Below are 23,280 nucleotides of genomic sequence, written 5' to 3' on the forward strand. Positions count from 1 at the left end.
TTTGCCTGTTGTAATTTTTCTTGTTTTTGGTTAACAGAATGGTGCTCAACATCAAATAGGTTTTTTTGCTGCGGAGGTAAACTAAACCTAATACTCTCTATTATGTCATCAGCGGATTCGATAAGCTTAGCACCGTTTTTAATTAAATAATTACTACCACTACAGCGTGAATCTAAAGGGAAACCAGAAACTGCAAACACCTCTCTCCCTTGATTTAAAGCAAAATCTGCTGTTATTAGAGAGCCAGAACGTTTCGATGCTTCAATCACTGCAACACCCAGCGATAGGCCAGATATAATTCGATTCCTTTGAGGAAAATATTGAGGCTTTGGTTTAGTAGCAAATGGAAGCTCAGTAATTACTAACCCACCGTTCCCAGTGATTTTTTTGTATAGATCAAAATTCTCTTTTGGATACACCACATCAATTCCGCTTGCTGTAACAGCAATAGTGGGATGATTTTTGTATATTACACTGTTTGCTGCAGTATCGATTCCTTTTGCAAGTCCAGAAACAATAACAAAACCAGCTTCGCTTAAATCAAGTGCCAACTTATTGGCAAAATTTCTTCCATTCATTGAAGAGTTACGCCCACCGATTATTGCAATTATCTCACGGCTTAATAATGATATATCACCAAACGCAGTTATTACAGGAGGACAACTAGAGATATTTCTTAAAAGATCAGGGTAATCTGGGTCACATGCGGGTATAATTTTAGCTCCAATTCTTTCTGCATTATTGATTTCTTCTCGTGCATCTTGAATGCCATACACCTTATTATTAGCCACCCTATTGAGATATTTTAGCACCTCATCTAGCGATCCATGTGTTCTTAGTATACTAAAAAATTTTATTGGTCCTATAGTTCTAGCCAAGCTTAACCATACTTCTAATTCTTTGTTGTTCAATTTATTTATCTTCATAAAAGGCTTGAATTTCTTATCAATTTAGTGTACCCAAGATAATGCAAATATACAGTGTTTTATGACGCATTTTGTTACAGATAAATGCATAAAATGTAAATATACGGACTGTGTGGAAGTATGTCCCGTTGACTGCTTCTATGAAGGTAAAAACATGCTCGTGATTAACCCAGATGAATGTATTGATTGCGGAGTGTGCATACCTGAGTGTCCAGTAGATGCAATTGTAACTGATGATTCCATAAAAGATATTTTAGAACTAGATGAAGAGTTGCTGAGCAGCGAACAAAAAACTTTCAAGTTATTTTACGATATAAATGTAGAATACTCACAAAAATGGCCAAATATCACAACTAAAAAGCAACCTCTCTATACTGCAGAAGAGTATAAGGAAAAAAAGGATAAAACAACTTATTTTGATGAAAATTTAGAATAATATTAAAAAAAAAGATTAAACTCCTTGCATAACCATATAAAAAACTAGCAACTCACTCTTCTTTGTCATTCCAGCGCGTGACGCACAATCGTACAAACATTGCAATTTGCAGGTGGCAGGTGGTGTCATGCAAGTAGCTGACACTGGTTTCCATCCAAAAGGGCAGTGCCTCTATGATGTCATTCCAGTACTGGGATTCAGGAATTTTATTAAGTATAAAAGTAGCCGTTTTATGTTAAAATACAACGTTTTGATGATTATGAAAAAGCTGGATTCCAGACTGGAATGACACCACCTGCAAATTGCAATGTCTGTACAGTTATGCATAGGATAGAGCTATAGAATTTTTCAAAGCGTTTTTTCTATTGAAGATAAGAGCATCTTTTATATATGCTATGTAGTAAAACATAGAATGCCCATGATTCCAACTATAGCAATTTTAAGTGGTGGGTTTTCTTGTGAGAGAGAAGTGTCGCTTATGAGCGGAAAAGCAGTGAAGAAGGCGCTCGATAGCCTTTCATATAATGCAATAGAAATAGATGTTGACAGCAATATTGCTGAAAAGCTTAAAAAAATTAATCCGGGCCTTGCTTTTATAGCTCTGCATGGACCTTATGGTGAAGATGGCTGTATTCAAGGTTTATTGGAAATCTTAGGTATAAAATATACACACTCAGGAGTCATGGCCTCTGCTGTTGCCATGAATAAAGCAATATCCAAACATATATTTCGGTTCCTGAACATTGATACCCCAAAAGGTTACATAATTAATCGAGAAGATGTACTAAAAAATAACATTAAAATTGATTATCCGTATGTCTTAAAACCAATCAATGAAGGCTCAAGTATCGGAGTACACATAATTTTCTCAAATAAGGATTACTTAAAATTAAAAAACATATTTGGTGTTATTCCAGCGCGTGACCAGGAAAAAGAAAAATGGATCCCAGTGTCAAATACTGGGATGACAAAAGACTATTCAAGAGACTTGATGATCATAGAAGAATATGTCCCAGGAATAGAGTTACATACTGCTGTATTGCTAGATGAAGCAATTGGCACTATGGAAATACGACCAAAAAATAAATTCTATGATTATGAAGCAAAGTATACAGATGGATTTGCAGAACATATATTTCCTGCTGAAATTTCTGACAATATATATAAAATGACCTTGGAACACGCACTGAAAATTCATCAATTTTTAGGCTGTAAAACTATTTCCCGCTCAGATTTCCGTTATAATCCCAAAAATAACACTTTAAAAATGCTTGAGATTAATACACATCCTGGCTTTACTGAGTTATCGTTAGTGCCAGAAATTGCAAAATTGGCAAAAGGAATCAATTTTAATGAATTAGTTAAAATTATTATTGAAGATAGTTTGCAGCACAAAAATATTAGGGATTTAAGTCATGTTGAGCAGTATTACTAGAAGCCAAAGGAGTTTTTTGCGTAAGTGTGCCTTGGTTATTATCACAGCACTTTTTCTTACGCTAATACTCTACAGCTCACTTGATAAAATAATAAATCGATTTAATTACTACTTTACTTGTTGTAATGACTGCCTATCTAGTTTATTACTCAGTAGTGGATTTTCAATCGACGAAGTAGTCGTGAGCGGCAATAAATTTACAAACAAAAAGGATATTCTAAGTTTGACAGATAGAACGCAACCTATCATGTATATATCACTTTCAAAACTTGCCGGTAACATACAATCCGTAAGCAGATGGATAAAATACGTAAGAGTTCACAGAATTTTGCCCAATACCCTACATATTAATATAGATGAGCATAAACCGTTTGCTCTCTGGAAAGATAATAACAAAACCTCGGTAATTGATTTCGAAGGCAAAGTGATCGTGGATGACTATCCAGTAGATGATCTTGTTGTAATTACAGGACAAAACTCGTTATCAAACCTAGAATTTGTTAGAGATGTGTTAGAGAGTAAAACTCAATTAAGTGACCACATTTCTTCTTTTGCTTATATAGGGAATAGAAGATGGAATATCATACTTGATAACGATTCCACAGTGAAACTGCCTGAAGATAACCCTTCTAGTGCATGGGACTATTTAAACCACTTACACAATACAACTGATTTTACTTTCAGCGATTGGAGTATTATTGATATGCGTATTGCTGATAAAATTTTTGTGAAGAGGTGATCTGCTGTCATCCAAGTAGCCTCCTTCTCCTGTCATCCCAGTAGCCCCTTTCTTGTCATACCAGTGCCCAGACACTGGGATCCAGGTTTTTTAGAGCTATCATAGGATGACAGAAGCACACTTTGTCATCCGAGTAGCTGACACTGGGATCTCATTTCGTAACTTCATAGTATAAATTATTTCAAATTGTATCTATTTGCAAATATAGTAATTTTGCATAAAAAATTAGATCCCAGTGTCACGCACTGGGATGACAAGAAGAGGGCTACTCGGATGACAAAAAAAGGAGCACTGGCATGACACCTGTAGCCCTACGTCATACCGCGATTCATTCGCGGTATCTCATCCGCTAACAAGAGATCCTGCTAACACGTAGCGGGATGACGAATTGCTTAACCGTCATACCACCGCGAACCGTCATACCGCGATTCATTCGCGGTATCTCATCCGCTAACACGCAGCGGGATACTTGACCTTTACAGGGATGACGGTTGTCGTTTAGCTACAAACATTAAGAAATTTACCAAACGAAAAAAAAGGCAAAAGAAGACCTGGTCATTGTCTATTTTCAGTATTTGGCGTTTTTTAAGTCTTAAATACTGCAATTTAGCTGCTTTTAATTGCAACTAACCTATGCTGCAAATATTTAAGAAATTTACTAAGCAGAAAAAAAGGCAAAAGAAACCCCGCGTTAGCTAGTTGTCACTCTCTAATCCTGCAAATTGGCGTACTATACTGTCTTAAACGACTTATAAGCGCGTTTCAGCTTATATAGGTAAAAACCCAGAAATGTTGTGAAGACATAAGGTGCACATAGTGCAAAAAATTAATAATAAGACGCCAACTACGTTGTTTTCTTGCTGTTTAATCTGCACAGATGAAGATAACTAAATACCTTTACTATCATGATAAGGGGGCTGGCGAAACTTGTCAAGCAAGTTTTTTCGTTTCTATAAATCTGGATTTCAGCGTTATGCGCTGGAATAACAACGTAAGATAAATTTTTCAACATCCCAAAATTACAGAATTTAGTCTGTTTAATTAAGTGTGAAAGGTTACGATCATGCTGAGTCATTAGGAAAGATTAGAATATACAGAAGCTATAAAAACTGTTTAATAGCCACCCAAAACCCTTATTTCCCACTCAAGTTCAACATTAAATTTATCCTTCACTGCATCTTTTACTCTGTTGCCAAGGTTTTCCAAGTCAGATGCAGTTGCATTATCGTAATTGAGCAAGAAGTTACAATGTTTCTTAGAGATTCTAGCTCCACCAATATTTAATCCTAGGCAGCCAGATTTATCAATTAACTCCCATGCTCGGTAGTTTTTTGGATTTTTGAATATGCACCCAGCAGTTTTTCCTCTTATTGGCTGGCTTTTATTTTTTTTCTCAACAATTTCCTTTAACCTTTGCAATATAAGCTCAGACTCTGAGTTTACTCCTTTAAACTCAGCTTCAACAAAAATCCAATTTCCTTTTAGGCTATGTCCACGGTAAAAATACCCCATTTCTTCGCTGGAGAACTTATATAGGTTTCCATCCTCTAGATTCACTGCTTTTATGGATTGTACAACGCTTGCGATGTCACTACCATACGCACCTGCATTCATTTCTATTCCACCACCAACTGTTCCTGGAATTCCAACTAGAAACTCGAGTCCACTAATTTGTTGCTCTCCTGCAAAGTAAGCAAGGTTCCTGAGCAGCACAGCTCCCCCAGCTACAATAGAGTTGTTACCCTTACTTTTAATATATGCAAACTCCTTACCTAATTTTACTGTTATTCCTCGAATGCCACTATCTCGTACTATTATGTTGGATGTTGCACCAATAACGCTAACTGGCAGTTCAGTATTTTTAATCAAGTATGTTAAATCTTCAATATCACATGGTTTAAATAGCACATCAGCTCGTCCACCGACGTTTAACCACGTCGCTTTAGACATTAAGATGTCATAACGATAGATTCCACGTACTTTAGGTAAGCTTATAAGCATTTTGATTTCAACTCTAGTCCTGCATCCATACCCATTTTCTCCGCATCTTCTATAAATGAAGTGCGCTCAGTGAAGTATATATTTTTTCCACTTGCTAACATACAACAAAGATGTAGCATATTTCCGCTCACATATTCAGCCAAAGCTGCAAGTGGTGTAAAACATGAACCATTCACTGTCTTCATAAAACTGCGCTCTGATTTCACTCTTATAAGAGACATATTATTATTAATTTTTTCTAAAAGATCGATAATTTTTACATCATTTCTTCTACATTGAATACAAATCGCTCCCTGTCCCACTGCACTTAACATAACTTTTGGTGGCAATACCTCTATAATTAAGTGATGCTTTTCTAATCTTATGAGTCCAGCTTCAGCTAAAATTATTCCATCAAAACTTTGATTTTGCAATCTGGTTGTTACATTTCCACGTAGCGATATTATATTTAGATCTGGTCTAACATTTAACAACTGAACTTTTCTTCTTATTGAAGAAGTGGCAATAGTAGCCTGCTGTGGCAAAGACTCAAGGCTATTGTGTTTATGGGAAATAAACGCATCGCATGGACTTAGCCTTTCTAAAACACAAGGAATTGTTAAACCCCCTGAGAAAAACGCAGGCACATCCTTTAGCGAATGAACTGCCATATCTATATTATTTTCGAGCAATTCAGCCTCAATTTCTTTAATGAATAATCCTTTACCTCCTATTTCAGCAAGATTTGCGTTTGCATACTTATCTCCAGAAGTTTTTATCTTAACAATTTCAATAGATAAGTTAGGAAAAGAGTCCAGCAACTTTTGTTTTGCTTCCAAAGCCTGGGCAACTGCAAGACTGCTTCCTCTGGTACCTATTCTGATTAACATGTATCTAAATTTAACTTAAACAGTACATAAAATTAGTCTACAATCAATTATTATAATTTTAAACCTACAACTTATGTACAACAGACTTATAGTCAAATCTTTTTCAGTGTTATGCATTTGTTTACTTGCTTTATACATAACACTGCCGAATTTCTTTGATAATAAGCTTTTTATTTCGAAAAAAAGAATAAACTTAGGCCTTGACCTGAAAGGAGGGGCATCTTTGCTTCTAAACATAGACTTAGATTTCTATTTTAAGGAAAAGCTAAGCATGCTAGCAGGTGAGATAAAAGAGACATTGCTAACAAAAAATATTGAATCTAACGTACAAAATAGCGAACAAGTAATTGTAACTTTAAATAATATTGATGATTATAAAAAAGCATCTGTGTTGATTAATGCGATAAATCCAAATTTAGAACTAAATAGAAAAGATTCTTCAATTCTTATTTCGTATAAATCCCATTATAAAAATTCTTTGATTAGTGAAGTAGCTGCAGAATCAATAAACAATGTCCAGCGCCGTTTGGACAAGCTTGGCACAAAGGAAGTCAGCGTTCAAAAACAAGGACAGAATAAAATATTAGTGCAGGTGCCTGGAGTAGAAGACACCAAGCAGATAAAATCTCTACTTGGCAAAACTGCTAAACTAACTTTTCATTTGGCAAACACTAACATAGCCAAGGTGCAGGATATAGATCACGAAACTACTGTCATGCTCAAGGATTCTTTAGGTAATTCTTATCCAATATTCCGCAAAACTGAAATAGGTGGCGATTCGCTGGTTAACGTATCAGTTAGATTTGGTCACTTAGGTAAACCAACAGTGCATTTTAAATTTGACAGCATGGCGAGTAAAAGATTCGCGAAAATCACTAAAGAAAATATGGGAAAACCTTTTGCAATTGTTCTGGATAACACAGTCTTAACAGTACCTACAATACGTGAGCCAATTTTAAATGGAGAGGGAGAAATTAGCGGTAGTTTCACTGAAAAACAAGCAAGCGAACTTGCAATACTTTTAAAATCTGGAGCACTGCCAGCACCACTTAAAATAATTGAAGAAAAAAACATTGGCCCAAGTCTTGGAGAAGAATCAATAAAGGCAGGGGAAATGGCAGCAACAATCTCTATTATAGCCGTGGCTTTATTTATAATTATCACTTACGGCAAATTAGGTATATTAGCTTCTGTTGCGCTTTTTTCTAATGTAATTCTTATATTATCAATTCTCACTCTGCTTGAAGCAACTCTAACTTTACCTGGAATTGCAGGTATTGCACTTACTGTCGGTATGGCGGTGGATGCAAATGTTTTAATATTTGAGCGAATTCGCGAGGAAATCAAATCTGGCAAGAGAGTGGAACGTGCTATTGAAGAAGGGTTTAAAAACGCTATAAAAACAATACTGGATTCAAATATCACTACATTAATTGCTGCAGGAATAATGTTCATTATTGGCAGCGGAGCAATTAGAGGCTTTTCTGTCACTTTATCAATAGGAATTTTATGTTCGATGTTTTCTGCAATCACAGTCACAAAACTCCTGATAGAGTTGTGTATGAACCCGAAGGAACTAGTGCTTTGTTAGTCAACCACCTTCATTCCCACAACGTTATATCCTGAATCGACGTGCAAAATTTCTCCAGTAGTGCCACTACTTAAGTCGCTTAATAAGTATAACGCTGCCTTGCCAACATCCTCTATTGTAACATTGCGTCTAAGCGGAGAATTATTTCTATTCCATTCTGATATGAAGTGAAAATCGCTTATTCCAGAAGATGCTAAAGTTCTGATTGGACCAGCGGAAATTGCATTTACTCTAATATTTTGTGGCCCGAGATCACATGCTATATATTTTACACTTGCTTCAAGTGCTGCTTTACATAAACCCATAACGTTATAATTTGGCATAACTTTTTCAGCGCCATAATAAGATAAAGTAAGCAAACTACCACCACCTGACATCATTTTTTCAGCTCTTTGTGCTAAAGCAGTGAAAGAATAGCACGATATATGCATTGCATTGAGGAAGTTATTCAGTGAAGTATTGACATATTTACCATCTAACTCATTTTTATCGGAGAATGCTATTGCATGCACCAAAAAGTCAAGAGTACCCCATTTTTTCTCTATTATTTCAAAAGCGTTATCTATGATTTTTTCATTTGAAACATCACAGTGTAATATTAGCTCCACATTTAATTCATCTGCTATTGGTGATAGTTTTTCTTTTATTATTTCATTCTGGTAGGTGATTGCAAGTTCTGCCCCGTGCTCTGAGAGAGCTTTTGCTATACCGCATGCTATCGATCTCTTATTTATTATTCCAGTTATTAATCCCTTTTTGTCTTGTAATAGATTTGTCGTCATAGAACTATCTGTTTTTTTATAATTTGGAGTATTAACTAGGCAAAGTCAAGATATCACTATGTTTTAAAACATTTTTTGCAGTAACTTGAAGTCTAATACCACTGTTAACAAAAGGGCAGTGATGAGAGTTTCTAGCAGCCGTCTATCTTAGACTGCTCCTTATTAAAAAAATAAAGCTTTATTGATTAAATAATATAATTAATATTTTCACTAATTTGACACATTATTAAAATAGTGTTAAGCTATGTGTATTAAATAATTATTGAGGTTCCAATGTTAAGTAATATTATAAAGCGATCTGATGGCTGGGATACAAAGGCACTAGCTAAGATATTTAGTAACAAAAAATTTCTTAAGTTAGTTGATGGTAATAAAGAAAAGTACCTAGTGGGTCTTTCAGAACCTATTTCCTATCCGAATGTTTTAGTAACTCTTCCAAAAGAAATAATACCTAACGATGTTACTTTGAGTGCTTTAATTTTTACTTATGAAAAAGACCCTTCGACTTTACCAATTTTATTGAAATATTTTACTCATAAAAATTTACCAAAAGAAGCAAAGGATGCTTTAGATAAAATAAATCAAGAGTTGGAAGCACAGCACATAATGGATAAGAATATAGGTGAATCTTTTAAAATCAAGCGATATGAGAAAAAAATCAAAAGCCTTCTTATAGAGATAATGGAAAAAGAACTAAGAGCTTATGCAGAGGGCAACAAGACTGATATTGAGAAAACATATCAAAGTATTAATAGTAAAGCCAAAAAGATTATGATTTCAGAAAAGGTGATGAACATGTCAGGTTATCTCTTTGTTATTTCTTGTATTATATTCTTTGTCGGCATGATTGCATGTTCACCCCCAAAATACATCATCTATAGGGAAGATTATGTACGACCTCCGAACTCACCAGCTATGATATGTGTGGCAGCAATTTCACTCTCACTCATCGCTATATCATTTGTAATAGCAGGTATAGCTTGCTTAGTAAATGAGCACTATAAGCAAAGTTTTGTAAAGGAAATGGAAAATTTTATAGAAGAACCAAGACATATGGATAAAGCAACTAATACTGAAAATGGAGAGGAGCCAAAACAAGTTGGAAAGCCAAAACAACAAGAGAAAGAGCAGGAGGTGGAAGAAAATTTAATAGATCTTTCTGGCAACTATGAGATGAATTATAAAGTAGAACCTTCGGCACCACCATACGATGAACATAAGCAGCCAGGATTGTACCCAGATCTTTCAAAGGAAGATTTACAACCAAGCAGTAATTTTTATTCTGTTCTACCTCCATTTAATACAGTAAGGGGTGTAATTTAGAGTGACCTTACCCAGAAAAAGTAGAGAGAAAGTTAAGACATTTTTGTCATGAGAATGATGCATCAAATTGTGCAGGAATGCAATAATTAATAGTAGAATGCCTACGTTGTTTGTTATAAAAGATTTCTATGTATTCAAATATGGCAGTTCTGGTTTGTTGAGCGAAAAGTATCAATAAGCAGCTCCCTTTTGAGTGAACTTTTCTGCAACAGAGTTATCGTAACAACAGCCCTTATGGCTCATGCTGGAAATGATGTTTTTGTATTCAATAGAAATTGGTAATTTTGAGAGGTATACTGTGACCCTTGATCGCTATGTAACAGCAGATTTTTATCGGGTTTGCGCTTATTAACGGCCATACCAATTGTTTATTTATTGAACTGCTCATTAACTACCATGCGTGAATATAGATCCTGCCAAATATAGCCATCCTTCTTTGGTTTTTATGTAAGTAATCCCATATTTCATTTGGTTGATCGACAATAAAGTTTTGATCTAATATATTGAGAGCTACAACTCTACTGTCCATTTGTTGTTTCTTAATTTTAAATTTTCTTCTCAATATAGCCTGAATACCATTTTTCTGCATAATAATTTGCACTGTTTTCAAGTTGCAACTTTTACCCAAAGCCTTTAATTCAGCATGAATTTTAGGGATCTGCATTTGGATGCTTTTTTTGAATATCTGCTAGAAGCCCATCTCTTGCTAATTCCTTTTTTAGATCAAATCTTTCTTTGTCATAAAGAGCCTTTATCTGGAAATGCATATGCTTCTGACATTTTTCCATCATATTTTCTTACCCATTTACTTAACATACTGCCACCTATGCCTAGACCTTTTGCTATTTTTGTACTTCTGTTTCTTTAACCAGCTTAACAGCTTCTAATTTGAATTCTGCTGCTTCCATTTGCCATATTTTGAAAAAACGTTTTATTTTACTCTAAAAACGTCTTAACTTTCTCTCTAATTTTTCTGGGCGAGGCCACTAGATACCTATGCAGCTGTGCATAGAATGACAGAAGAGACTTGCGTTAGATATTGTTTATTTACTTTCAATCTTTTCTATCAATTTTTTAACTAAGCCTCTTAGCTTTTTACTGGATTCATCAAGCTCTTGAATCTGCGAGCTATGCTCTTTCATTAGTTCCTTATAGTTACCTCTTATGTAGTCAATCATTTCCTTCATCTGAGCAATCATCTTGTTAACATCCATACTACCCAAATCAGGTACCATGCCAGGCATAGCCCCTTCTAACATACCGCCAGCCATAAGCTGCTGGGACATTTGCATAAATGGTTTTAAAGTCTGATTAAGCAATTCAGGATCCTTGGCTAATTTTTCTATTTGCTCTTTGCAAGTATCCATATACTGCTTCATAAATTCATCTTCTTGCCCTTTGTCTATCATAATTATAACCTACCTAAAAATACGTATCCTCTATTATATATCGTTTTTAAATTAAAAACAATACAAAATACCTATCACAATTGCATTAATACTTTTTAAACAATAAAAAATGCTCCTTTGCTTACAAATGGTCACATACCTTCTTTAACCATTCCTTATCTTTTACGCTATTTTCTAAGTTTTCATAGACAAATTGATGATAGCTATTTATCCATTCAATTTCATCTTTAGTAAGCATTTGCACATCTATTAGCCTTCTATCATATGGAATGAAGGTCAGTTGTTTGAAATGTAAAAAGCTATTTTCTTGTCTGTCGACATACATCAGATTTTCAATTCTTATTCCATACTCTCCCGGAATGTAATAACCAGGCTCGTTAGAAAGTATCATTCCTGGCGTGAGTTTCATTTTATTGCCCTTTGATATTGCTTGTGGTCCTTCGTGTACTGATAGGTAACTTCCTACTCCATGCCCTGTACCATGCATATAGTCCATTCCAAATTTCCATAAATGCGTACGTGCCAATATATCCAATTCTCCACCAGTAGTGCCAGAAGGAAAGATGACACTTGCTATAGCAATGTGAGCTTTCAACACTATTGTATAGTGGGTTATTTGCTCATTGGTCGGATTACCAACCACTACAGTTCTTGTCACATCAGTTGTGCCATTAAGGTATTGGCCACCAGAATCAATCAAATATAGTCCACTTTTCTGAATTACCTTATTCGTCTTACTGCTTGCACGATAGTGAATTATTGCACCATTTTCATTAAATGCGGAAATTGTTGGAAAACTTGGTTGCTTAAACAAATCCTGCTCTTTTCTGTGTTCTAAAATCCTTTCTTCAGCTTTGAGCTCAGTGATTCTATTGCCAACATTATTTTCAAGCCAATATAGAAAATTTGTAACTGCCACTCCATCTTTAATGTGTGCATTTATAGCCCCAGCTATTTCAGTTTGGTTTTTTACTGCTTTATAAATTAGACAAGGATCTTCTCTTTCAGCTACCTGCTTGTTTTCTACTAGACCTTTTTCATTACTTCTTGTCATCCCAGTGCTTGACACTGGAATCCATACTTTTTTATTTCTGGATTCCAGCGTCACGCGCTGGAATGACACCGAAGCTGATTTTTCTCTCAAATAATGGTTATGCAAGGGATCTATTGCATTCATAATACTCATTGGAGTTGTGTTTGGATCTATAACTATTGAATTTAGCTTGTGCAGCGAATTTTCTAGCTCACTAATATCAAAAATATTTATATGATTGCCTAAATTTGCTTCTATAGTTGAATGTTCTTTATCTTGAATAAACAAATCAACATTACCGCTTTTATACAATATAGCACGGCCAAATATACATGGAGTATATTTGGCATTTTCATTTCTTAAATTTAATAGCCATGAAATTGAATTTGGATCAGTTAAAAGCACTGCTTCAGCTTCTTTATCTATGCTTTTAGCGACTTTTTTACATTTATTCTTGCTACTTTCACCAGCATATTTAATAGAATGTAAAACCACTGCTTGTTTTCGATAGTCACTTTTTTTTCCAGCTAAACAGGGTATTAATTTACAGATATTCTCATACTTTCTTATATCTTCTATGGTAAAATATTGCAAATAGTAACCTAGTGAGGTGGTCGATGTTAAGTTTGCTTTTATCCATTCGCGTGGATCCTCTTCTTGTATATTATATACTTGAAAATTGCCCCGATCGAGCTGATTGCGAGCTTGTGTGATATAGCGTCCATCAGTAAAAAATGGGCACTTGTTGTCTTTTGTAACGATAAGTAGCCCATTTGTTCCTGTGAAGCCACATAACTTGAATAACTCACCTGAATATTCATTTAAATATTCATCTTTAGTATGCAACATAAATGCGTCAACATTTATTTCACGCATAAAAGAACGAAATTCTTTGATTTTTGACATGATATTACCTCTAGACTTGAAAAACATTTGAAATTTTTAATGAACCTTTGTTTAGGAAAACTGTGGCAACACAGCTACTATAGGTTATGGTAATTAACAAAGCTACTTTTGTCAAGCAAAATTTTCAATTAGCAATTTTTCTATTTCTCAAATACACCAATATGCTAACTATTGCTGCAGGAGTGATGCCTTGTATTTGCTTTGCAATGCCAATCGTCGCTGGTTTTATCGTCTGCAACTTTTCTATTACTTCACTTGACAGGCCTTTAACTTGTGAATAGTTAAAATCAATTGGAATTTGAGTTTTAATTTCCTCTCGTAAAAACTTCATATCCGCTTCTTGTCTTATTAGGTAAGGTTTGTATTTTGCTTCAATTTCAACCGCTTCGCATATTTCATTCTTAGTTATACTACACATCGTGGTGTCATTCTGGCACTCCATTTTGTCATTCCAGCGCGTGACGCTGGAATTTACATTTTTTCTAGTGTCAGCTGCATCCGTTTTATTATCATTCCAGTGCTGGATCCCAGTGTCAGCTACTCGGATGACATGAGAGTGTCCTGAGATGACGGAAGGGGATCCAGTATCCGTTCTGCAGCGCGTGATGCTGCTTAACTCCTGCCATATTTCTTGTAATTTATTCCAGTCGATGTTTGGATAGCTGAGTAAATCTAGTGCCGTTTTTCTTATCCCATCATAAGATATTTTAATACCATAAGACCTAAGCTGCTCAGGAGTAATCGTCAGACTCCCTAACTTCTCTTCAAGCTGCTTAATGGATTTAAGTTTATTCTGTAAAACAGAGTATCTCTCATGAGAAACAAGGGAAATATCATAACCTTTTTGTGTTAATCTTCTATCCGCATTGTCTGACCTGATAGCTAGCCTATATTCTGCACGTGAGGTAAATAATCTATAAGGCTCGGCGATCCCCTTAGTGACTAAATCGTCTATCATTACGCCGATATACGAATCTGTGCGGTGAAGAACAAAGTTTTCTTTTTTGCCAGATGCAGAGAGTGCTGCATTGATTCCGGCGATAATTCCTTGCCCTGCTGCTTCTTCATATCCAGTGGTGCCATTAATTTGGCCAGCAAAATATAGACCTTTAATTTTCTTAGTTTCAAGAGTATGGCTTAGTTCTCGTGGATCAATATAGTCATACTCAACTGCATATCCAGACCTCAATATTTCTGCGTTTTCAAGTCCTTTGATACTCTTTATCATTTCATTTTGCACTTCAACAGGCAATGAATTTGAAATTCCGTTTGGGTATACAGTATCATCATCCAGCCCTTCTGGTTCTAAAAATATTTGGTGACTACTTTTTTCTGCAAATTTATTAACTTTAACTTCAATGGATGGGCAGTATCTTGGTGCAACAATGTCATCCAAATACGAAGAAGCTGACCTATGAAGATTTTCTCTAATTATTTTATGCGTATTTTCATTAGTATGGGTAATAAAGCATGATACCTGAGGTTGGTTAATTTTTTCTGTGAGATAAGAAAACGGCACAGGTGGGTTATCACCCACTTGTTCTTGCAATATTGACCAGTTTATAGTATTACGATCAAGCCTTGGTGGAGTTCCGGTACGCAGTCTACCTAATCTAAAATCATACTTCTTCAACGTATTTGCAAGTTCTACTGCAGACTTATCTCCCATTCTTCCTGAAGGAGTTGTTTGCTCTCCTATATGAATCACACCCCGCAGAAAAGTCCCTGTAGTTAGAACGACTTTACTTGTTGGTATACGTTCACCTGAGCTTATTATTACATCTTTAATGCACGGTTTTCCATTGCCATTACTTTCTATAAGAAAATTGTCAACTGACTCTTCTTTTACCGTCAAATTGTTATAATTTAGAATAATTTCCTGTATTGCCTGCTTATATAATTTTCGGTCTGCCTGTGCACGTGGGCCCCATACTGCTGCACCTCTGCTGCTATTTAAAATGACTGAGTGTATGCTTGCTTGATCGATTGCTCTTCCCATTATTCCATCAAGAGCGTCAACTTCCCTGACTACAACACCCTTTGCAACTCCTCCAATTGCTGGATTGCAGGACATTTCTCCTATAGTTGAAATTTTATGAGTTATAAGCAGCGTGTTTGCACCAAGGCGAGCTGCTGCTGCAGCAGCTTCGCACCCTGCATGACCGCCACCTACTACTACTACGTCATATTTATGCATGCTTTTTTGAGTAATTCTACTCTACTAATATTCCGATTATCAACGGTTAATGTCAAATTTTATAGTGATACCTCTCCTGTTACCCAGTGCTGTGACATAACCACACGAACATTATAACCGGGAGCCAGGTAGCAGGCACTGGTATCCAAGTTATAGAAACGGATTAAATGCAAAACTTACTTGACAAACTCCGCCAACCCCCTTATTATGATAATAAGGGTATTTATGACTCAAAACTTGTTTTTGACCTGCAGGCTCAATGACAAAATTCAGTAAAAAACTCAGAGTATTTATTGGCGGATTACATAAAATTATAGCGGCTGCATGTCTTTTTTATTTTTTCTACATTCAGCCAAATCGCGCTTAAACTAAGCGTCAGCACATTATTACAGCGCCACTTACAGTAATATAGAGTCAAAACTCGCTACTCGGGGCTTCTTTTGCCTTTTTTTTCGTTTGGTAAATTTCTTAAACATTTATAGCTAAACGACAACCGTCATCCCGCAGCGGGATCTCTTGTTAGCGCCGCGGCCGTATGACGGTTCGCGGTGGCATGACGGTTTTTCAAATTGTAGGTAAACTTAAGCCACTTTAGCTATATATAATAGAATTTCGCTTTCTACTATCTTTCCAATCGCTTTATACATAATTCTCGAATTTTGAAAATTTGCTCCATGTTGTATGGTATGTTTGGGTAACCAGTTCTCAATAAATTGTTTATGCTTTTCTACTTTGTAGTTTCCAAGATGTTTAGGCTCAATTTTCTCTTCCTCTGTCAGTTCTAGTGAGGCACTATTTTCTGGAAAAGTTATATCAATAATTCGATTTTTATAACGAAGGTAGCAGTGCATTTCCGGAATTTGCAACAAGTTATACTCACTTAGAACTGCAGAGATTTTTGTAGTGTTTAATAAGTGCATGCTTTGTGCTGCATGTACCACATTTCTCACTAATTACCGATAAATAATCTGTACGATTGTTATTACGTCCGTAAGGCAGTTTATGTACATATTTTAATGCTTCACGAAATGTAGTAATACCCAGAGTTAGAAAGAGATTTGATATAGGCTTATGATTAGATAAATATATTTGATTTAAGTCATTCATATCATCATTATCTAATTTCTCACTTGTATAAAATTTGTTTTCTTACTTCGAGACCTAATCTACCACGACTTTAATATGGCGCTTCTTTCCTGCAGATAATTTTATAAATGACTGACCTTTAAAGCTCTCAGAATTTATTATGTAGTTAACATTGTTTATAATATTATCATTAACTTTGCACCCATTGCCCTGTATTAAACGCTTTGCAGCGCCTTTTGAAGGTTCAAAATCGGTGTCATGCAGTAGGTCTACTAAGGATATGCCGCTTGCAACTTGTTCTTTTTTTATGATGTAATCAGGAAGTAGTGAGCTATCTTCATTCTCAAAAGCAGAGACTGCAGCAGATAGTGCGAGTGCCGCTTCTTTGTCACCATGACATATTTTTGTCACTTCTGTTGCCAAGACCTTTTTTGCTTCATTTATTTCCTGATCTTTTAAGGATTCTAACTTTTTGATCTCATCAATTGACACATCAGTGAGCAATCTCAAAAAACGTCCAACATCTTGATCATCAACGTTGCGAAAATATTGCCAGTAGTCGTAAGGCTTTAGCATATTATCATCAAGCCACACTGCTCCACTTTCAGTTTTGCCCATTTTTACCCCTTGAGCATTCAATAAAAGAGGGGTGGTAAGGCCAAACAGCTCAGGTAAATTCAACTTTTTTCCAAGCTCAATTCCATTTACTATATTTCCCCATTGGTCTGACCCTCCAATCTGCAGACGACAGCCATGCTTTTTATTCAACTCAACAAAATCATAAGCCTGCAATAGCATGTAATTAAATTCTAAGAAGCTTAAGGTTTGCTCTCTATCCAGCCTAGTTTTCACACTATCAAAACTTAGCATGCGATTTACTGAAAGATGTATTCCTATATCACGCAAAAAGTCTATATATTTTATACTATCCAACCAGTCTGCGTTATTTACTATAACTGCACCAGTCTTTCCATCATCGAAAGATATCATTTTCTTCAATGTTTTCTTTATACTAGATATATTTTCGCTAATATCCTTGATAGATAAGAAGCTTCTTGCTTTATCCTTACCGGATGGGTCGCCGATTTTCGTTGTGCCACCTCCAAGTAAAACTATCGACTTGTAACCAAATTTTTGCAGGTGGCGGAACATCATAATATGCATTAGATGACCAATATGAAGACTTGGTGCTGTGCAATCAAACCCAATGTATGCGACTATATGATTATTTTCGGATAATAGCTGATCTAACCCTTCAATATTTGTACATTGGTATAGGTACCCTCTTTCTTGGATAAAATTTAAAAACTCGGACTTGTGTTTCATAATCTTTTTAGTATGTTATTTTATATGTGAACATTGTCATTGAAGATATCGATGATGATGTCATTCCAGCGTGTGACGCTGGAATCCAGTTTTTCATGCAATTTTATCAAAAACGTTGTATAGTGTGCTCGTTTATAATTAAGTTTTCTGGATCCCAGTGTCAAGCACTGGGATGACACCTTTTCTTGGGGAGCTATCCTAAAGGTGCGATACTTATACAGTTGTACTTGAATGGCCCAGGCAATCAGTTCCATAACTCTTCTATTTTATAATACTTCCTTACTTCTGACCTGAATATGTGAACCATTATGCCTTGAAAATTCAAAATCACCCAATTGCCTTCATCCATACCTTCTACATCTATTTTATCATGTCGCTTGAGACTTTTTATTACGTGTTCAGCTAACGCTTTCACATGGCGACTTGAATCACCAGATGTAATAATCATATATTTTGCAATAATGGTTCTATTCTGCACATCGAAAGTAACTATATCGTGACCTTTATTTTGATCTATTATATTTACAATCATGCTTTTTATTGATTCTGTATCACTGGATACATTAGTCATCATCTTAAATTATTTAATTTACTTATAATTATACACTCAAAATCTCTAAATATGAAATATTTTCAACGCAACTGTTCGTTAAAGGTATTACCTGCATCTATTTTATCACCATGTTTTTAGCATGTACAATGTATATACTTTTTATATAATTGAGAATAGCTTTTTACTAATATTCATTATGGGCAAGACTCTCATCTACTTAATCGGCTTTCCAGGCAGTGGTAAATTTACTACTGCAAAGGAACTGTGTAAAATCATTAGTGCAGTGATAGTAAGCAATAATCTATTCAATAATATTATATTTGATATTGTTAAATTACAAGATGCTGAAGTTCCAGATGATCTGTGGGAAAAGATTTTTGCAGTCAGAGAAAATATGTTAGCAATACTGGAAAAACACTACATAAAATCAAAACATTATATATTTACAAATGAATTGATAGAGGGTGATTCCTATGATCAAAAATTGTACAACTCAGTGGTAAATTTAAGTAAAAAAATGGGCGTAAAAATTTTTCCTGTAGTATTACATTGTAATAATGAGGAACTAGTAAGACGTGTTCAATCAGAAGAAAGGCACCAGGAAAATAAAATTACTGATTCGGATTTTGCTATGAAAAAAATTGAGGGGAAAAGGCTATTTATACCTGAAGGTACACTTGAAATTGGTAACTCAAACTTAAGTGCAAAGGAAGTTGCAAAGAAAATTGTTGAAGAGATGAAGAAAGAAAAAAATGGAAAATTAACTAAAACTTCTGTAACAAATCATTTAAAAACAGAGCGTACTCGTGGTTGAGCAGAAAGATAAGTATCGTCCTTGTGTTGGCATAATGCTATTTAACAGACAAGGACATGTCTTCATTGGAAAACGCTTTGATAGCGACTCTTACTGGCAGATGCCACAAGGAGGTGTTGATGATGGTGAGAAACTGGAACAAGCAGCGTTACGTGAGTTGCTAGAGGAAGTTGGCACTAATAAAGTAAAGGTTATAACTAAAAGCAAGGATTGGATATACTACAACTTGCCTGAAGAAGTTATACCAATATGCTGGAATGGAAAATATTCTGGTCAAAAGCAAAGGTGGTTCTTAATGAAGTTTTGCGGAGAGGATAAGGATATTGATATTAATTATACTGATCATCCAGAGTTCAAAGAGTGGCGTTGGCAAAGTACAGATAGTTTAGTAGCCAGTGCTATATCATTTAAAAAAGAAGTTTATAAAACAGTGATAGAAGAGTTTTCTTCTATAATAAAAGCCTCAACAATAAGCTCATGATAGTAGATTCTCATTGCCACTTGATTTATTTTTCCGATGATGAAATACCAAAAGTAATTTCAAGGGCAGAGAAAAATGGTGTAAAGGTTTTGCATAACATATGCGTAAGCATTGACGATGTTCCTAAGTTATTAAAAATTTCTTCATCCTATGATCAAGTCTACTTCTCTGTTGGTATACATCCGCTTGATGCTGCTATAGAAAACGGTGAGTGTATACATATTGATGAATTAGTTGAATTGACCAAGGACCAAAAGGTAATTAGTATCGGTGAAACCGGGTTAGATTTTTATAAATCTGACAACAAAGACAATCAGAAAAAAAGTTTTGCATTGCATATAGAAGCGTCAAGAATAACTGGACTACCTTTAGTTATTCACACAAGAAGCGCTGATAATGAGATGATCGATATGTTAAGGTCAGAAATGAAAACTGGCACTTTTGGTGGAGTAATGCACTGCTTTGCTTCCTCTAAAGAGCTTGCTTATCAATCTATAGATTTAGGGTTATATATTTCATTTTCTGGAATCATTACTTTTAAAAATGCGAGCTTACTCAGAGGAATTGCACAAGGTGTACCACGCGAACTTGTTTTGGTTGAAACTGATGCACCATATCTATCACCTGAGCCTTATAGGGGAAAAAAGAACGAACCAGCAATGGTAAAATATGTTGTGGATTGTTTGGCAGAGTTATGGAATGAGTCACCCGATAAAGTAGCAGAAATAACCACAAGCAACTTTTTTAGGCTGTTTACGAAACTTGAGCTACAAGGAAATTCTATAAAACCATTGATTTGCTTATGAGCCTAAATAGTTCTTTCACTGCATTCACAGATTTATCAAACATTTCTTGTTCACTATCATTCATTTTAACTTCTAGGACCTTTTCAACTCCATTTTTTCCAATAATTACAGGAACACCAATAAACAAATCTTTTACACCATATTCACCATTAAGGTAAGCAGCACATGGTAATATACGCCTTTTATCTTTTAAATATGACTCTAACATGCATATAGCTGAAGATGCAGGAGCGTAGTATGCAGATCCAGACTTAAGCAGATCAACTATTTCTTTACCGCCATTGCGAGTGCGTTCAACTATTTCATCAACTTTTTTCTGCGTAATGAGACCCATATCGATAACTTGGGTAAGTGGAATGCCAGCGATAGAAGTGCAATTAATGAGTGGTACCATAGTGTCACCATGTCCTCCAAGCACAAAAGCAGATATATCTTCAACTGAAATATTTAATTCACTTGCAAGAAAATAACGAAAACGGGAAGAATCAAGCACTCCTGCCATTCCAACAACCATATTAGCTGGAAGGTTTGAAAATTTATGTGCCACTGAAACCATGGCATCCAGAGGGTTGGTAACCACTATTACAAATGCATTTGGAGAATACTTCTTAATATTTTCACCAACCTCCTTCATTACTTTAGCATTGGTTTGCAGGAGGTCATCCCTGCTCATTCCAGGTTTTCTAGCAATGCCCGCTGTTATGATGATTGCATCAGAATTTTCTATATCTTTGTATTGATTAGTTCCAGTTAAACCAGAATTAAATCCATCAATAGGGGATGATTCTGCTATGTCGAGTGCTTTACCTTGCGGTATTCCATCACTAATATCAAGTAAAACAACATTGCCGAGTTCTCTTAGTGCAATCATATGGGCAAGAGTTCCACCGATATTTCCTGCACCGATTAAAGATATTTTTTTTCTTTGTACTGTCATTTTCTACTCCTTTGTATTTACTTTTATGGTTTTACCTTCCCAAGGCGATAAGCTATCAAACATACGAAAATCTTGCGGTAAATCTATAGGATTATACACAACCTTTTTTGTCTCTATATCATATCTTACTTCCTCATAACCAGTGAGAGGGAAATCTTTTAACATTGGGTGACCTTTGAATCCATAGTCTGTTAGAATCCTACGCAAATCAGGGTGATCAGAGAATTCTATTCCATACATATCAAACACTTCACGCTCAAACCACGAAGCTGTGCTAAATACCTTTGCTATGCTTAGAGGCATATCGCCCTCACATAATTGAAGTTTTATGTGTACTCTAATATTATGCACAATGCTGAGTAAATTGTACACTAACTCAAAGCGCTTTTCTCGATCTGGATAGTCAACCCCAAAAATATCAACTAATAGTTCAAACCTACACTTTTCATCATCACGTAGAAAGGATAGGTGCTTTTCAATTTCATCTAAAGTTGAACATATTACAATAATGCCATCATCTTTTTGAATGCACTCACACTTGGTCTTTTTTTGTATATGCCTTGCAGTTTTATCCATGCTTTATATTCTGAGTTCGTTTTATTTTGTTTTGTAGGCATAGCATTCCATATAGCAATGCCTCAGCGGTTGGTGGGCACCCAGGAACATACACATCAACCGGTACAATTCTATCACAGCCACGAACCACTGAGTAAGAGTAATGATAATAACCACCACCATTTGCACAACTTCCCATAGAAATAACATACTTTGGGTCTGCCATTTGATCATAAACCTTGCGCAATGCTGCTGCCATTTTATTGGTTAGTGTGCCAGCAACAATCATCACATCTGATTGACGTGGGCTTGCACGAAACATTATGCCATATCTATCAAGATCATAACGGCTGGATGCAGTATGCATCATCTCAACTGCGCAACATGCAAGACCAAATGTCATTGGCCACAATGAACCAGACCTTGCCCAATTCATTACATAATCTATTAAATCACCAAATTTAGTAACAAGAAACCCTTCTTTTTTATAACGACCCCAGTCATCATTAGATAGAATTTGATTTGTCATAAACTACTCCCACTCTAATGCACCTTTACACCATTCATAGATAAAACCTATAGTGAGTATTGCAAGAAATACCATCATAGACCAAAATCCACCATAGCTTATCTTAGATAAAGAAACAGCCCAAGGAAAAAGAAAAACAATTTCTAAGTCAAATATTATAAATAATATTGAAACTAGGTAAAATTTAATGTCAAAATTTTTTCTTGCACTGGATAGTGGATTGAAGCCACACTCATATGTGGAAAGTTTTTCACCATCTGGCTTACTCACTGCAAGAAACATAGGCAATATACCTAAAGCAAAAGATACTACAATTGATACGCAGATAAAGATTACTATGGTTAGATATTCGCTCATTTAACAAAACACATAACACTATGAGTTTACATGCTTTCCTAACTTTTTACCACCTAAAATATGCACGTGAAAGTGTGGTACAACCTGCTCTCCATTTTCACCGTAGTTAGTGACTAATCTATATCCTGTTTTTTCTAAATTATATTTATGTGCTATTTCTCTGACAATTTTGAAAAAACTTACTATCTC

At 35.4% G+C, this 23,280-nt stretch overlaps 10 protein-coding genes across 10 annotated transcripts; 2 read left to right on the forward strand and 8 right to left on the reverse strand.

Annotated features, from left to right (window-relative positions):
• Window positions 1–1,774: 1,774 nt before the first annotated feature.
• LOC105558353 lies at window positions 1,775–2,797 on the forward strand. The gene has a single exon (XM_012005975.1). The coding sequence runs from the start codon at window positions 1,775–1,777 to the stop codon at window positions 2,795–2,797; it is 1,023 nt and encodes a 340-aa protein (XP_011861365.1).
• Window positions 2,798–4,649: 1,852 nt separating this feature from the next.
• Window positions 4,650–5,486, reverse strand: LOC105558354. Its single transcript, XM_012005976.1, has one exon. The coding sequence runs from the start codon at window positions 5,484–5,486 to the stop codon at window positions 4,650–4,652; it is 837 nt and encodes a 278-aa protein (XP_011861366.1).
• A 41-nt stretch (window positions 5,487–5,527) lies between these two features.
• LOC105558355 (porphobilinogen deaminase, chloroplastic-like) lies at window positions 5,528–6,406 on the reverse strand. The gene is made up of 2 exons (XM_012005977.1): window positions 5,812–6,406; window positions 5,528–5,682 (listed from the first exon to the last, which is right to left on the reverse strand). Exons 1-2 carry the CDS (start codon window positions 6,404–6,406, stop codon window positions 5,528–5,530), a joined length of 750 nt encoding a protein of 249 aa, XP_011861367.1.
• Window positions 6,407–7,993: 1,587 nt separating this feature from the next.
• On the reverse strand, window positions 7,994–8,779 carry LOC105558356 (enoyl-[acyl-carrier-protein] reductase [NADH], chloroplastic-like). The gene has a single exon (XM_012005978.1). It carries the CDS (start codon window positions 8,777–8,779, stop codon window positions 7,994–7,996), a length of 786 nt encoding a protein of 261 aa, XP_011861368.1.
• A 2,853-nt stretch (window positions 8,780–11,632) lies between these two features.
• Window positions 11,633–13,450, reverse strand: LOC105558357 (xaa-Pro aminopeptidase 1-like). The gene has a single exon (XM_012005979.1). It carries the CDS (start codon window positions 13,448–13,450, stop codon window positions 11,633–11,635), a length of 1,818 nt encoding a protein of 605 aa, XP_011861369.1.
• A 124-nt stretch (window positions 13,451–13,574) lies between these two features.
• LOC105558359 (protein MTO1 homolog, mitochondrial-like) lies at window positions 13,575–15,647 on the reverse strand. The gene has a single exon (XM_012005980.1). The coding sequence runs from the start codon at window positions 15,645–15,647 to the stop codon at window positions 13,575–13,577; it is 2,073 nt and encodes a 690-aa protein (XP_011861370.1).
• A 581-nt stretch (window positions 15,648–16,228) lies between these two features.
• LOC105558360 (tyrosine--tRNA ligase, mitochondrial-like) lies at window positions 16,229–18,630 on the reverse strand. Its single transcript, XM_012005981.1, has 3 exons — window positions 18,411–18,630; window positions 16,871–17,923; window positions 16,229–16,446 (listed from the first exon to the last, which is right to left on the reverse strand). Exons 1-3 carry the CDS (start codon window positions 18,628–18,630, stop codon window positions 16,229–16,231), a joined length of 1,491 nt encoding a protein of 496 aa, XP_011861371.1.
• A 178-nt stretch (window positions 18,631–18,808) lies between these two features.
• On the forward strand, window positions 18,809–19,907 carry LOC105558361 (nudix hydrolase 26, chloroplastic-like). Its single transcript, XM_012005982.1, has 2 exons — window positions 18,809–19,111; window positions 19,410–19,907. Exons 1-2 carry the CDS (start codon window positions 18,809–18,811, stop codon window positions 19,905–19,907), a joined length of 801 nt encoding a protein of 266 aa, XP_011861372.1.
• A 780-nt stretch (window positions 19,908–20,687) lies between these two features.
• On the reverse strand, window positions 20,688–21,650 carry LOC105558362 (L-lactate dehydrogenase-like). The gene has a single exon (XM_012005984.1). It carries the CDS (start codon window positions 21,648–21,650, stop codon window positions 20,688–20,690), a length of 963 nt encoding a protein of 320 aa, XP_011861374.1.
• A 568-nt stretch (window positions 21,651–22,218) lies between these two features.
• LOC105558350 (NADH-ubiquinone oxidoreductase 20 kDa subunit-like) lies at window positions 22,219–22,781 on the reverse strand. The gene has a single exon (XM_012005971.1). It carries the CDS (start codon window positions 22,732–22,734, stop codon window positions 22,219–22,221), a length of 516 nt encoding a protein of 171 aa, XP_011861361.1. The 5' UTR covers window positions 22,735–22,781.
• Between the last annotated feature and the right edge of the window lie 499 nt (window positions 22,782–23,280).

Source organism: Vollenhovia emeryi, unplaced genomic scaffold (assembly GCF_000949405.1).
Source record: "Vollenhovia emeryi isolate VEMERY1.0 unplaced genomic scaffold, V.emery_V1.0 DF939351.1, whole genome shotgun sequence".
Classification (NCBI taxonomy): Eukaryota; Metazoa; Arthropoda; class Insecta; order Hymenoptera; family Formicidae; genus Vollenhovia; species Vollenhovia emeryi.

Bases quoted from the DNA above. Each gene is read 5' to 3' on its own strand.
- LOC105558359 (XM_012005980.1), bottom strand. From the start codon at position 15,647: ATGCATAAATATGACGTAGTAGTAGTAGGTGGCGGTCATGCAGGGTGC.
- LOC105558356 (XM_012005978.1), bottom strand. From the start codon at position 8,779: ATGACGACAAATCTATTACAAGACAAAAAGGGATTAATAACTGGAATA.
- LOC105558361 (XM_012005982.1), top strand. From the start codon at position 18,809: ATGGGCAAGACTCTCATCTACTTAATCGGCTTTCCAGGCAGTGGTAAA. The intron at 19,112-19,409 runs GTAAATTTAAGT...ATTTAAAAACAG, and splicing joins AAAAATTGTACAACTCAGTG to AGCGTACTCGTGGTTGAGCA.
- LOC105558355 (XM_012005977.1), bottom strand. From the start codon at position 6,406: ATGTTAATCAGAATAGGTACCAGAGGAAGCAGTCTTGCAGTTGCCCAG. The intron at 5,683-5,811 runs GTAGAAGAAATG...CACCACTTGCAG, and splicing joins GGGAGCGATTTGTATTCAAT to CTTTGGCTGAATATGTGAGC.
- LOC105558354 (XM_012005976.1), bottom strand. From the start codon at position 5,486: ATGTCTAAAGCGACGTGGTTAAACGTCGGTGGACGAGCTGATGTGCTA.
- LOC105558353 (XM_012005975.1), top strand. From the start codon at position 1,775: ATGCCCATGATTCCAACTATAGCAATTTTAAGTGGTGGGTTTTCTTGT.
- LOC105558360 (XM_012005981.1), bottom strand. From the start codon at position 18,630: ATGACTAATGTATCCAGTGATACAGAATCAATAAAAAGCATGATTGTA. The intron at 17,924-18,410 runs GTATGGATGAAG...TTGATTGCACAG, and splicing joins TGATAAAATAGATGTAGAAG to CACCAAGTCTTCATATTGGT. The intron at 16,447-16,870 runs GTCAGTCATTTA...TAACTTTTCCAG, and splicing joins AAATTCTGAGAGCTTTAAAG to AAAATAGTGCCTCACTAGAA.
- LOC105558350 (XM_012005971.1), bottom strand. From the start codon at position 22,734: ATGACAAATCAAATTCTATCTAATGATGACTGGGGTCGTTATAAAAAA.
- LOC105558362 (XM_012005984.1), bottom strand. From the start codon at position 21,650: ATGACAGTACAAAGAAAAAAAATATCTTTAATCGGTGCAGGAAATATC.
- LOC105558357 (XM_012005979.1), bottom strand. From the start codon at position 13,450: ATGTCAAAAATCAAAGAATTTCGTTCTTTTATGCGTGAAATAAATGTT.